Source organism: Chaetura pelagica, unplaced genomic scaffold, assembly GCF_000747805.2.
Source record: "Chaetura pelagica isolate M959 unplaced genomic scaffold, ChaPel_1.0 scaffold840, whole genome shotgun sequence".
In the NCBI taxonomy this organism is placed as follows: domain Eukaryota; kingdom Metazoa; phylum Chordata; class Aves; order Apodiformes; family Apodidae; genus Chaetura; species Chaetura pelagica.
In genome coordinates this window covers 317,990-332,126 of record NW_009951813.1, presented here as the reverse complement: position 1 = coordinate 332,126, position 14,137 = coordinate 317,990, and the positions used below count along the sequence as shown (strand labels likewise).

Genomic DNA, 14,137 nt, shown 5'->3' with positions numbered 1-14,137 from the left:
GGCGGGGGCAGGACGCCTGGGCCTCCGCTTCAGTTATTGGGGTGCTGGGAGGGGGGGTGTCTCTGGGGGGGTGTCCCCTGAGGAGCTTCTCGGTGTCCTCAGCCCCTCCGCACCCCAGGGTGAGCACCCAGGGGTGAGCCAGGCTGTACCCTGGGGCAACACCTCCCCCCCAATAAACAAAACCTTCTTTTGGGCAGAGACCCCCCAGAGGTACCCCCTTTTCAGGTACCATTGCAGCAGCAGGGGGCTGCTCCCAGGAGGGGGCTGCTCTTGTAGCCCCCAGGGTAGATGACACGCAGTAGCATCAGCTGTGAGGGGGGGTCCTGTCCTCTCCCCATGCCCCTCCAAACGCCAAGGTTTGTGCTCAGCTCTGTGCTGCCCCAGCAGCTGTTCCCTCCCTTCCTCTCCAGGGTTTGGATCCTGCTCCACCAAGACTTGCCCAAGACATTCAAGTGTGGATGTCCCAAAAAGAAACCAAATTGCTCTTTTTGGGTGGGTTGTCTCCCCACACACACACATGCCTCAGAAGTGTTGGTGTCTTTACTCTTTCCAAGAGACCCAACTTGAAGCCTTGCTCAGGGAGGCTGAGTGGAATGTTATTAGCCAGGAGAGCCAAGTAGTATTTTTGCTTTAATGGTTGAGATGAGGAATCTCTTGTAAAATTTAGTCCTCGAGCATAAAAAAAATGAGTGGTTGTAGTGGTAGGTGGAAGTTGAACAGGTTTGTAAGATGAATAAAATCCATTATTAAAGCAAATTATTGTGCCCATCTCAGTGTTTTCACCAACACAGCTTCAGGTGGTGTTGAAAACTGCCCATACCTGAAATATTTGAGCTCTCTTGTTTTCCAGCCCCACCACAAATCCTTGGAAGTGTTGTTTTTTAGGGGGTCAGTTTTCATGTTGCTGTTTAAAGCCTCCAAATTGAGTACTTGTGTTTCACAGGTGTTGGTAGGGAAAAACAAACCCAAACTTCCTGGGTAGATGTAGAACTCCAAGTTATGTGGGTGATGTTGCTAATGGACTTTTCTTCTTGCTTTATTGAATATCAAGCAAGGAGCAGCCCTGAGGTCCCAACTTGCTGTTTAGAAACCATCTGTGGGTGCAGGAGGTGACGTGTGGGTGTGCTTGAGTGGCCCAAGGTGGTGATACCTTCACTAAGAGGGGTGAAAGGTAGAGAGGGGAGGAGGGCAGGGCCTGCCTGGGGCCTGAGGTTGAGGTGCTTCAGGTGTGAAACACTTGACTGCAGAGCTAAAGTCACCTTGATAACTTCACTTGGAGGAGACAGAGTTGAAAAGTTGCAGATGAAGGGAAGGAAGCCAGGAAACTTGAGTGGAACTGAGGTGTCCATCGTGCTGCTTGCTGCTTCTGGAGCAGGTTGCTTCAGCTGTGGGTTGACTGGAGCTCAGGCTGGACTTCTGGGGTTAAATCAACAATTTAATTCCTTTCTTTTTTTAGTTGTATATGCTGCAAGTTCTTCCAACAGGCTGCTTTGGTAGGTAGTTAAATCCCACTTTGCCAGAAGTTTTTTACTCCAGCTGCTTGTGTCTCTGCAGGGGTCCTGATGTGTGCTTTGCTCACCCTCTGAGCCTTTCCCCACCACTTATTTTTAGAAGTGATTACAACAAATCAACACAGGGTGTTTGACTTGAGAGGCTCTCCCAGTGTTTTCTGGAAATTTGTGGTCTGGCTGTGGTGCTCAGCCAGCAGGAGACAAAGCTGGTCAGGATTTAAGCAGTTAAGCTGAAGGAGCCTGAGCAGGTGGAGGAAATTGCAACGTGATACAGCAGAGGCCTGAAAGGGTCCCTCTTGCTGCTGATTGTAATTTAAGCTTGCAATTGAAATTTCAGCTCAATTTGTAATTTAAGCTTCAAGCAATGGTTACCTGAGAGAAGGATGGGAGACAAAAAAAATCTGGTTTCTGTAGGATTTTCTGCTCCAAATTGCTGTTTCTCATTATCTGCTCCTAGTTTGCATGTTCTTTTTCCTTACTCAGAACTGCACTGACAACCAGAGCTGTGCCTGCCAGTCCTTTATGTGTCAAGAAACCAGAGAATTGGACTTTTCAGCCTGTTTTTTTTTTATTTTCTAAAAACATGCTAAAAGCCAGGAGTCATCTCTGAGAGCTGCAAGATTTCCTTGGTGAGGAGATCAATCTGCAACCTCGCTGGCTTAAAAATACCTCTGTGTCCTTCCCTGGCTTTTGAAATTTCACAGCTCCATCCTCACCAAATACCTACAAGACAGAGAGATGCAGCTTCTCCTGAGCCCAAAGCTTCAAACTTCACTTCTTTTTCTCAGTAAAAAGAAAATTGACTTCATTCTGGCTCCAGCCAAGTTCAAAATCTGTGTTTCTTGCCCCAGCGAGAAGCAATTTGATTTCCCTCCACCTTCTCCACCAAAATATTTAATGCCCATTAAATCCAGTTAGAGCAATTGGCATGAAAAGAAATCAAATTGGTTTCACAACATCATGGTACCCAGCACACTTTGATGTTGGTAAAATGACCTGATCACCAATTAGTTTTGATTTCCAGTGGATTTGTGGCTTATTTTTATTTTTTCCTTTGCTGATATTAGAGTGAATAAGGTGAGATTTTAATTTGGTTTTGCTTCAAGGCATTCAGTGGTGCTGGGAGAGCAGAGATGCTCAGGAACTTAAAAGAATCACTAACAAATCTTGTGTTGAACTAGTTCAAGGGTAGAAATTCAGATATTTTCTAAGGGTTTAAGTAGTGTGTGTCCTGGTCTGGAGCCCTCAACACAAGAAGGACATAGAACTCCTGGAGAGAGTCCAGAGGAGCCACAGAGATGATCCAAGGTTGGAGCAGCTCTGCTCTGGGGACAGGCTGGGAGAGTTGGGGTGTTCAGCCTGGAGAAGAGAAGGCTCCAGGGAGACCTTAGAGCACCTTCCAGGGCCTGAAGGGGCTCCAGGAAAGGGGCTGCCAGGGACGCTCGCAGTGAGCTCCTCATCCACCATGACCCCAAAGTCCTTCTCAGGCCTGTTTTCAATCCATTCTCCACCCAACCTGTATTTGTTCTTGGGTTTATTGGGTTTGGAGGTGTGATGCTGAAGGCCCTGACCCCTCAGGTGACCCTCAGGAGGCTGCACCTGCTGCTCCCCCAAAGCTCAGCACAGCGACCCGCTCTGCAGCAACCCGCCTGGCACGCGAGCTGGTTTCCACACCTCAGCTCTTTGGCGTGACGCTTGTTTCCTTTCCAGGTATGGCTTTGTTGAGTTTGATGATCTGCGAGATGCAGATGATGCTGTTTATGAGCTGAATGGGAAAGATCTTTGTGGGGAGAGAGTGATCGTTGAGCACGCCCGAGGCCCCCGGCGCGACAGCAGTTACGGTTCCGGACGCAGTAAGCACTAACATGCATTTGTATCCCTGATTTCTTTGTAATAAAACAACATCTTATTTTTCTTTTTTTTTTGCTCATTTTATTAAAAAGAAACAAGTAATTTAAAAATAAAATGCTCTGACGTTATGAATAGTGTTCTGTAACTGTCAATGTAACTGTTGATCTGAGTATTTCTTAATTTGTTGTATTAAACGATTTAAATGGATAAATTAATAAATGCAGTTTTTCTTGTACTTTTTTTTAAATGATTATTATTATCATTTCGTTTAACTATTTGAATGGTTTATTTGCAATGTGCTGTTGAACCTAGATTTAACAAAGACCTCAATGTTTTAATTAAAAGAGTCCTTTGAGGCTAAGATGACTGCCCGTTCCATTTGCTGACCCTGGGTTACCTTTCCATGAGTGGCTCTTTGACCTTGGTGGCCCTTGGCTGACCCAAAATGGAAGCCATGTGACGACCTCAACCTTTTCCCATTAGACCTGGGTGGTGAGGACCCCAAGGGTTAGAGACAGATGAGATTAATCTGAAATAGGTGCCTGAAAAGCTTTATTCCTATCAGATATTCAGAAAACCTTTAAGCAATGTAAGTAACATTAGTCAACTGCCTTCCTTCCATTTCTGCTTTCAAACTGTTAATTTTAATTGCATGCTGAACGTAGCTTAATTATAATTCTGTGCTTTGCTTGAATGATCTGCTTGTAGTCATTTGATTTATTGATTAATGCTTTGGATCTTTGTAACGTTTTATAAAAAGGGGGATTGAATTGGGACAAGTGGGTGGGTGAGTTGGTGATGTCTTTGGGAGCGTGTGGGGCAGGAGAGTTTGTGTCTGGGCTGTAGAGCAGGAGCTTCATTTCCTTGGTTGAAGTTCTGCTGTCTGCTTGTCACCTCCTAAAGGTGGATATGGTTATAGAAGAAGCGGAAGAGATAAGTACGGTCCTCCCACCCGTACAGAATACAGATTGATTGTGGAAAACTTGTCCAGCCGCTGCAGTTGGCAAGATCTGAAGGTATGGGGGCCCCTCTTCTCTCTTACAGAGCACAAAGGGTAAAGAAAAGTTGCACCAGGGAGAAATGGGGTCCACTATGTTCTGGACCCAACCTGTGAACAGGGCGGTGAGCATCCAAGTAGGTTTAGGTCTTAACACACATGTTAAGTCACTGTGGAAGTGTCTTTGTACTTCTGAAATCATTCCTGTGGCACTGGGAGTGGCACCTGCAGGACCTGGTGTGACTCAGAATAACTCATTTTCTTACCATAAACTAGCATCACCTACAGGTGTGTTTTTTTTCTCCTTAAGCCTTGTCAAAACACACTTTAATCAAGCCAGTGCCTGAAGGGGCTCCAGGAAAGCTGGGGAGGGACTTGGGACAAGGGCAGGGAGGGAGAGGACAAGGGGGATGGATTAAAACTGGGAGAGGGGAGATTGAGGTTGGAGATGAGGAGGAAGTTGTTGGGTGTGAGGGTGGTGAGAGCCGGGCCCAGGTTGCCCAGGGAAGCTGTGGCTGCCCCATCCCTGGCAGTGTTGAAGGGCAGGTTGGATGGGGCTTGGAGCAGCCTGGGCTGGTGGGAGGTGTCCCTGCAAATGCAGGGGGCTGGATCTAGATGTTCTTTAAGGCAACTTCACATCCCAACCATTCCAGGATTCATTCTGTGGTTAAGCTGGTGGTATCATTCTCTAGAAATGGAGGAGTTCACCCTTGGAATTTGGATTTCAGTCACCTACTTGTGAGGTGCCAGAGCTATTTGGGAACCACAGCATCATTCTTGTAGTCTCTGTTCAGGATTTCCATGCCATGTAGAGCTGTTTGAAAAGGAGTTTCAGGGAGAGGATGTTTCCAGCAGTCAACGCAAAACCTCTGCCAAAAGCCAGTGTTTTCTCCAAGTCTGAAGGAGCAGAATGTGACCCTGGGCTGTGGAAGTGCTGGGTAACAAGTATGTAGCCCACAGACCCTCCAAGGATGCTGGAGGTGAAGTGTTGACAGGTGATTATCTGCATCTGGATTGGGGGGCAGGACAAGGAGTAGAATTTCAACAGCGGGTGCCAGAAGATAGTGTTTCCTTATCAAACTCAGCAACAATTGTTAAAACAACTTGTTCTTACAGGAACGCTTGTTTTTCATGGTTCTCTTTTAAGGCTGTGTAAAACTTGTTCTAAACAAACTTTGATGTAGTAGAAACTGGTCTGTAATTGACTCCGTGACAGGAGCTCAGGTACGTACTGAGATCCTTCAGAGGTCTCTTGTTTCTGCTTAACCCCATCAGTAGCTTGTCTTGGCTTCTGGTGTTCAAACTTGTAAGTAGATGAGTCCTTGACTGGATGCTTTGCTTTGTTTTGGGGTTTTTTAAGATCTTGTGGGGGTTTTTTTGCAGTGTACTTGAGCTGGGAGTTGCTGGGTTGAAAATGGACTGAAGTGGAGTTGTGTGCCCCATTGAAAGCTGGCCCAGGGGCTTGGTGGAAGCAGGGCAGGAATGGCACTCCCTGATAACCAGAGGGGTTTAGTGGCTGAAACAGGGAAGCCAGGAAGTATGGAATGGGAAAAGGAATTGAGCTTTTCCTTGTGGGGCAGGTTTCATCCAGCAGGATGAGACATGTTCCCCAGGTGGAGGACAGAGGGAAGCCTGCTTGCATGTAGTCCTCTTTATCACCTGTCCCAAGTTACCTCTGAAAACATGATTTAGGGATATAGTTTATTAAATCATTCTGCAATTGGAAACTTCCCATAATCCAGAGCATCTTTGATATTAGGCTCGAGAAAGGAGACCTTAAGTTACCATTTCACTCCAAACCGTCAAGACCATGTTAGTTCTAGTGGCACAAACTCTGTGAAATGCTCAGGAACCTTGGCCTTGGCACTGTAGATGCTGTTTGGTTCACACCCTTGCTGAAATCCATGTGGATAGAAGAGGTTGCAGAGATGAGCAGGGTCAGCCTGGAAGCCTGACTCTGGATTCCAGGCAATGGTTATTCTGTCCTCTTCCCCTAGGATTATATGCGTCAGGCAGGGGAGGTGACATATGCAGATGCACACAAAGGAAGGAAAAATGAAGGTGTGATTGAGTTCAAATCCTATTCTGACATGAAAAGAGCCCTTGAAAAGCTGGACGGGACAGAAGTAAATGGCAGAAAGATTAGATTAGTGGAAGACAGACCTGGATCGAGACGGCGCCGCTCTTACTCCAGAAGCCGAAGCCATTCGAGGTATGTGTGTCTTCATGTGGCTCAGGCTGAATCTGGCTGATGTCACCATACAGCAGGTTCCAAAACACCTTGGAAGTATTTAGAGGTCTCAATAAATTTAGGTTTTGGGAAATGATTAGTTACCTGGAAGTAACCAAGGGAAATGAGATGTCTCCCTGGTGAATGTGTGTATCTGCTGAACACCCGACCCTGCTGCTCTGCCCAGCTCCAGCCAGTCCCAGCCCTTGCTGTCTTGCAGGAAAGGGCTGCATGGCAGGTGGAGCTGTGGAGGAAACAGAAGGTGCTTTTAGCACTTCAGCTCTGAACACTGTGTTCTGCTGTGAGCACCAGGACTAGCACTTCTTTCCCAGTTTGGAAACCCCCGCCCGTTCCCTGTGCTTAGGGATTTGCCACTTGCCTTGTGTGCTGGGGAACTGTTTCATCACACAACACCCGATGTTTTCCCCTTTCCATTCTGGGGTCGAACTTGTCACAAGAAAACTCAAGCAAACTTCTACTGTTCCTTGAACAGCTTGTGAATCCAAAGCCTGAGAGCAAAGCTTTTATCCCAGTGTCTCCCTGCATTTTTATCTCCCAGAGTCGTCACGCTTGGAAAAGAGCTCTAAGATCCCAGAGTCCAACCATCAAACAAAAAAAAATCGAGTCTGACATGACTGGGAAAGTGACTCTTGCTTCCTTGATTTCAATAAGGTTGCATGTTTTCCTCCAGATCAGGTGCTGTGCTCACCTCCAATCTCAGCAGCAGGGGACGAGCAGCGGGGAGGAGGGGACTTTATAACTATTGTGACACTGCCACCATTCGGCCGCGTGAAGGTGGTTTGATCCTGTGGGGTTTTACCCACAGGGGGCTCACCAGCTCTCCGTGGGCACGTGCTTATGTTGACCTGGTGGATTTTGTTCCAGGTCTCACTCTCGAAGCAGACATTCCCACAAGAGCAGGAGCCGCAGTGCCAGCAGTAGCCGCTCCAAGAGCAGATCAAGATCCAGGTAGGTCTTTGTGGTGGGAGAAACGGGGGCTGCCCACTTCAATGAGAAGCACCATCCTACACTTGCAGCAGGAACACTGTGTTTTTCTTTACCCTGCCCTCTGATGCCCAGCCAGTCCAATCCAGGCTGCACTCACCTGGAGCTCTGTTGCCTTTGCCCTTTCAGGTCTGTGTCCCGTTCCAGAAGCAAGAGCCGTAGTCGAAGCAAGAGCCGTAGCAGAGGCCAAAAAGAGAAAAGCAGGACTCCAAGTAAAGAGGATAAAAGTAGGAGCCGCAGCAGGAGTGCAGAGAAATCCCGAAACAAGAGTAAAGACAAATCTGAGGCCACTCTCCATAACAGTGATGAGAGGGCAAAGAGCAGGAGCCACAGCAAAGAGAAGAGCAGGAGCGGGAGTAAGGACAGGGGAGAAACGAGGGACAGCGTGAGGAGCAGGAGCAAGGAGAAGAGTAGAAGCAAAGACAGGGAGAAGAGCATTAGCAAGGCTAGAAGCAGGAGCAAGAGCAGGGATGAGAGTAGGGGCAGGGATGAGAGTAGGAGCAGGAGCCACAGTAAGGATAAAAGGAAAAGTAGGAAGAGAAGCAGGGATGAGAGCAGAAGTAGAAGCAGGAGCCGCAGCAAGAGTGAGAAAAGCAAGAGGCGCAGCAAGAGAGACAGCAAACCCAGCAGCAAGAAGAAAAGGAAGGACAGCCCTGAGAGGTCCAGATCAGCTTCCAAAGAGAAGGAGCATCTAAAATCAGATCCTGACAAAAAAGAGGCAAAAAGGGAGGCTGAGGATGGAGCATCTCGCTCCAGGTCTAGGTCAATTTCCAAGTCGAAACCAAATGTCAAATCAGGTTCTCGCTCCAGGTCTAAATCAGTTTCAAAGCCTGGATCCAGATCCAAGTCCAGATCTAGATCTGCCTCTAGGTCACACTCCCGATCCCGGTCAAGGTCTCGCTCCAGATCCTAACCTTGCTCCAACCACACCTGGAATGGTTGGAATAGTCTTTTGTACATGTTCAGTAGCTGTAGCACAAGTGAAGTAGAAAACCTGTCAATGCTGTATATTTTTCACATCCCTGGTGGGCTGGCTGGCACTGCAGTGCTCCCTCCCTGCCCTGTTCCCTGGTGCAAGGCTCTTCAGCTCATTTTCTGTCCTTTAGAAAGGTTCTCTTTAAATATAACTCTTCCAAGAGCTCCCAAATTGCCCTGTTTTCCAGGAAGAGCCTGGCAGAGATTGAGCACTGCTCATTGGTGGGTTTCTGAGATGCCAGTGATGACTGGTTAGGTAGGTATGATGGCTTCAACAGTCTTTGCCCTTGAACTGGTGCCCTTTGATGTTTGCCATTTAGTGGAAGTGCTAAGTCTTTTAAGTTTCATACTACTTTTGTTTCATATTTCTTTGGACTGACAAAAGTTGTGAATAGCACAGTCCCAAGAGGAGGAAAAAAATAGATACTTGCAGTAATTCATAGGGAAAAGAAGTATGGTTCCATATTCTGGTATTGTGACAATATCCTTGTTTTATATTAGATTTTTTTATTTTATTTTTCCCTGTCTTGCAAAGTACAGTGATTCCTGTTTCCATGAAACTTGAATAAAGACTATTTTTGCTTGATGACATTTGGTGGTGGTTCCATGAGGTTGTGTTGTGGTTGTTATTCAATTTATTACATTTTGGTTATTTAGATGGAGGTTGGAGATGAGGAGGAAATTGTTGGGTGTGAGGGTGGTGAGAGCCTGGCCCAGGTTGCCCAGGGAAGCTGTGGCTGCCCCATCCCTGGCAGTGTTGAAGGGCAGGTTGGATGGGGCTTGGAGCAACCTGGGCTGGTGGGAGGTGTCCCTGCCCATGCAGGGGGTGGGACTGGGTGATCTTTGACATCCCTTCCAACCCAAACCATTCTAGGGTTCTGTGTTACAGACATAAGAATTTTTCCTCCTCATAAAGCACCTCTGCTCAGGGGAGCCTTTATACAACAACAACACAAAAGGCAGGAGGGGCTTGTGAGATGCTCTGGGTTTGGAAACATCAGTGTCCCCAGCCCTGGTGTGTGTCCAGCATCCCCAGGGGGGTGGAAGGGAAGGAAGGCAACTTCCAGCAGGACTTCTGCAGATGTTCCTGAATAATACCCACGTTTTAGACTTGGGCCATTAGCAAAATGCTCAGACTGAACCTTCCACAAGCTCTGCTGCTCACAAGTGGCTCTGGATGCAGAAGTGTCACCCCTAGCACCTGCTCTGTCCATCGGCAACGCTCCAAAAATCAGAAGGCAAAACATATTTTTGTGGGTTCTTACTTGGCCTGGCACACAGCAGAGGTTAGTTATGGCTTTATCAAAACCTTTTCTTTAGCAAATTTCCACCTGCTAAACAACACTTGTGACAGCATTTTCTGGCAGCTAGATGTTTAATTTCAGAGCTGCCATTAATTCTGTATAACTTGATCATTTGAAACTTGTGCTGCCATATTAAAAAGATGAAAGGGTGATAGAGGATAAGAGTTGCTTTCAACACAAAATATCTGTAGAGTGGGTGAGTGGCTCAGGCTTTATCAAATGTCATATTACTACAGCAGCAGGAGAAAGCTCTGCAGAAGTGATATTTAATATCTTTAGTGAAGGAAAAGGCTTTTTCAGGTATATAATTTAGTGCTTTAACATCTTAGGCTTGCATAATAACATTTCTAATCCCTTTTTGCTGCTTAATTGTAGTACGGAAACACACCAGTCCAGGCAAGGTGTTTGCCAATAGGGGATAATTAGCTGAAAAATACCTTTAAGAAAACCTGCAAATGATAAAGTCTGGGCTAAGTCTTTAAAAAGTGACTCTGGTTTTTGCTGTCTGGCTGCCAAGGCTGCTCCTAATGAATGAGTGTGGCTTTAGTGAGCCCTTTGGGAGAAACATTTCTTCCCTAAATACCTGCAGACAGGCCTTTGGAGATGGAGGGATGTGGAAAAGTTTGGGCTGAGGTGAAAATGTTCCTTGTGTGCAGGGAGGGACATTTCCTACAGCAGGGAAGAGAAAAATCCCTGGAGGTTTTGTGTGGGAGCACCTTGTGTGGGAGGTTTCTGTGGGTCCACAGGGCCTTGGTGTGGGGCTCTGGTATCATTGGTTGGGAGTTTCCTGTTTCTGCTCCTGCCTTTTTCAGTTTTCAAAGCAGGGGATTCATTTTTGCAGGGAGGTTCTCAAGGGGTAGAAACAACAAGTTCTGATTTTAAAAAAATAAATACAAAACCAAAACCAAGAAATGAACAAAACCAAGACATTTAAGTCAAGCAGCCTGAGATCAGCACCAAGTCTCTGCTGCTGTAGCAGGAGCCTTTGGCTCATCTCCATGGAGGAATCTCTGTACAAAATCATGGAAGCATTTAAAGATGCACCCAGAGCAGAGAATCACAGAATTACTGAGGCTGGAAAAGCTCTCTGAGATCATCAAGTCCATCCAATGACCTGACACCACCACATCTCCAGCCCATGGCACCAAGTGCCACCTCCAGCCTTTCCTTGAGCACCTCCAGGGATGGTGCCTCCACCACTTCCCTGGGCAGCCCATCCAATGTCTGATCGCCCTTTCCATGAGGAAGTGCTTCCTGATATCCAACCCAAACCTCCCCTGGAGCAGCCCCAGGCCAGGCCTTCTGGTCCTGTCACTGGTTGCCTGGGAGAAGAGCCCAGACCCACCTGATCCCACCTCCCTTCAGGTGGTTGTAGAGAGTGAGAAGGTCCCCCCTGAGTCTCTCCAGGCTGAACACCTCCAGCTCCCTCAGCCTCTCCCTGTAAGATTTCCCCTCCAGCCCCTTCCCCAGCCTCATTGCTCTCCTTTGGACCCATCCCAGCACCTCAGGATCCTTCTTGCAGTGAGGGGCCATTTAGAAGCACTAGAATTTCAGCAAGAATTTACCTTTCTGGATTTCAGTAAGAATTCAGGCACCTATTGGATACAGGGTCTTCTGCAAAGCCCAGGGTTGCTGAACTGGGCTCCAGGCTCCTGCTGCCTCCACAAACCTTGCTCAGAGGCTGTGACCCACCTGGATTTGTCCTGAGCACGAGTAACCTCAGTGACTATCTGGGACTTTTTTGTGCCTGACATGAAGCCTGTGCTGAAGCACTTGCAACAATCAGATTCTGCACCCTCCTCTGCATTGTTTTACCCCCCGACGTGCCCAGATCTAAGCAGTGTGGAGTGACCCCAGCAGCACCACTGCCCCATCCCCAGGGCGAGCTGCTTTCTCAGCCCACCAAGCCACCAAGCTGCCTGGAGGTCACCACATCTCTGGCTGCTCAGATGAGGTTGCCAAGACAGGCAGGAACCCGCACGTGATGCAGCTGCAGCTCAGAGGATGTGGTGGCAGGACGTGGGGAGAAGAGTGACTTCCTGAAAGGGGAGATTTTTGTCAGCTGCAACCACCAGGAAGGGTCCCCACCACAGCACAGGTCACCTGTGCCACCAGCACAGCACCAGGCAGCGCTGGGGACGAGCCTCAGCCAGGTCTCTGCAGAGTGGTCTCGTGGTTGGTTCTGCCTCGTGAGTGTCTGAAAATCCCTGAGGGAGCCTTTCCCCCTGCTCATTTTTTTACCAAAGTGCAGGTTTTGCACCAAAACCTTCTGGCTCAGCAGTGCTGGCACCTCACCCTGGAGCTGCTGCAGTCACGGGGCTGCACACGATGGGCACGTGGAGCTGCTGGGGCTGGACTGGCAGCAGTTGTGAGGCCACTGCAATCACAGCAAGAGTGATCATAACAATCCTAGGAAGAAGAAAATAACAGTGACAACAATAATATTGCATGGCTGGAGAGGAAGAATCAGTGAAACATCATCTTCAATATTTCCATGCAATATTTCTGTTTGAATCATGAAATACAAGAGAGAAGGCAGGTATCTGCCCTGATGCACTGAAAAAAAGAGTCCTAAAAATCTTCCCACCTCATGGAAGAAATGCAGCTTGCAGGAGAGCTCTGAGGAGGGAAAGCAGGAATTCTTGTGGCAGAGAGAAAGCAGGTTCAGAAACCATTGCTCAAACAGTGAGATCAAAGAGTGATGTCCTAGTTTGAGCCAGGATTAAGCCCCAAAGTTCTTTCAGCAGAACTTAAATTCCTGCAATTAAAAGCAAAATATCAGTCTAAATCAATGTGGATAGTTTAGTTATTTGCCAGCTCTTGGCTCCTCCTCATCCCTGGATATCTGGACCCAGCAAGTGCTTAAACACTGACTGGAAACCTCAGCAGAATCAGGTTTTTCTCTGGAACGAGCTGACACAGAGGAGGTGAGAAATATCTTTGTGTTCTGGCTGATTTTAAAGACGGGTATTTTCTGTGCCTGGCTCAAGGGATGAAGAATATCACCATGTGTATTTCCAATGAGCCATTTCCAATCTCATTTCTTTATCTTCCTGGAATCCCATCCCACTGAAGCTGTCCCAGCCCGGGGCCTGGGCCTGCTCCTTCCCCGCCTCCCGCCACAGGGAAACAAACCCCAAAGAGGCATTAAAACCAAATAAATCCTTCTTTTATTGTTTCAAAATTCAAATACTGAGGGAAATAACGTTGCCTAATGAGAAGGAAAACAAGCTTCATGACTGCAGAGAGGAGGGGGATGTTTGGTGTCACTCGTCGGCGCGACGGAGCAGCAGGGATTCCCAGCTCCGCTTCCCAGAGCACTGGGAACGTGTTTCCATGTCCCACGGATGTGCCCAGCCCTGTCTGGCTCCTGGAGAGCTGCCCCAGGAGCTGGGACCTGCCCCAGGAGTTGGGACCTGCCCCAGGAGTTGGGACCTGCCCCAGGAGCTGGGACCTGCCCCAGGAGCTGGGACCTGCCCCAGGAGTTGGGACCTGCCCCAGGAGCTGGGACCTGCCCCAGGACCCAGCGCTGCCCCTGCTCAGTGTCATCCCAGTGCTGGCCCCATCCCAGTTCATCCCCATCTCAGTCCTGTCTCCCTGTCCCAGTTCACCCTCACACCAAGTGAATCCCCATCCCAGTGTCTTCCCGTCCCAGTGCCAGCCCCAGCCCAGTTAATCCCTCAGTGCCTTCCAGTCCCAACTCATCCCCATCCCAGTACCTGCCTGTCCCATTGCCAGCCTGTACCAGCACCTGCCTCATCCCGGTACCAGCCCATCCCAGTGCCCAGTCCAATCCCATTGCCCACCTGTCCCAGCTCCAGCCATCCCAGTGTCAACTCCATTCCAGTTCATCCCCATCCTGGTGCACCCATCCCAGTGCCAGCCCCATCCCAGTTCATCCCAGTGCCTGCCTGTCCCAGCGCCAGCCCTGTCCCAGTTCATTACAGCACCAGCCCCGTCCCAGTTCATTCCAGCACCAGCCCTGTCCCAGTCCATCCCAGTCCCAGCGCCAGCCCCGTCCCAGTCCAGCCCCGTCCCAGTCCATCCCAGTCCCAGCGCCAGCCCCGTCCCAGTCCAGCCCCGTCCTAGTCCCAGTCCATCCCAGTCCCAGCCCAGCCCTGTCCCATCCCAGTCCCAGCCTCGTCCCAGTCCATCCCAGTCCCAGTCCCAGCCCAGCCCTGTCCCAGCCCAGCCCTGTCCCCAGCCCTGTCCCCAGCCCTGTCCCCAGCCCTGTCCCAGTCCTGTCCCGATGCCAGGCTGCGTC

The 14,137-nt window shown here is 48.8% G+C and overlaps 1 protein-coding gene across 1 annotated transcript; it reads left to right on the top strand.

Moving 5' to 3' along the window:
- Positions 1–2,976: 2,976 nt before the first annotated feature.
- Positions 2,977–8,507, top strand: SRSF4 (serine/arginine-rich splicing factor 4). The gene is made up of 6 exons (XM_010008262.1): positions 2,977–3,029; positions 3,222–3,364; positions 4,266–4,378; positions 6,357–6,571; positions 7,475–7,558; positions 7,724–8,507. The coding sequence occupies exons 1-6, from the start codon at positions 2,977–2,979 to the stop codon at positions 8,505–8,507; spliced, it is 1,392 nt and encodes a 463-aa protein (XP_010006564.1).
- The last annotated feature ends 5,630 nt before the right edge of the window (positions 8,508–14,137 follow it).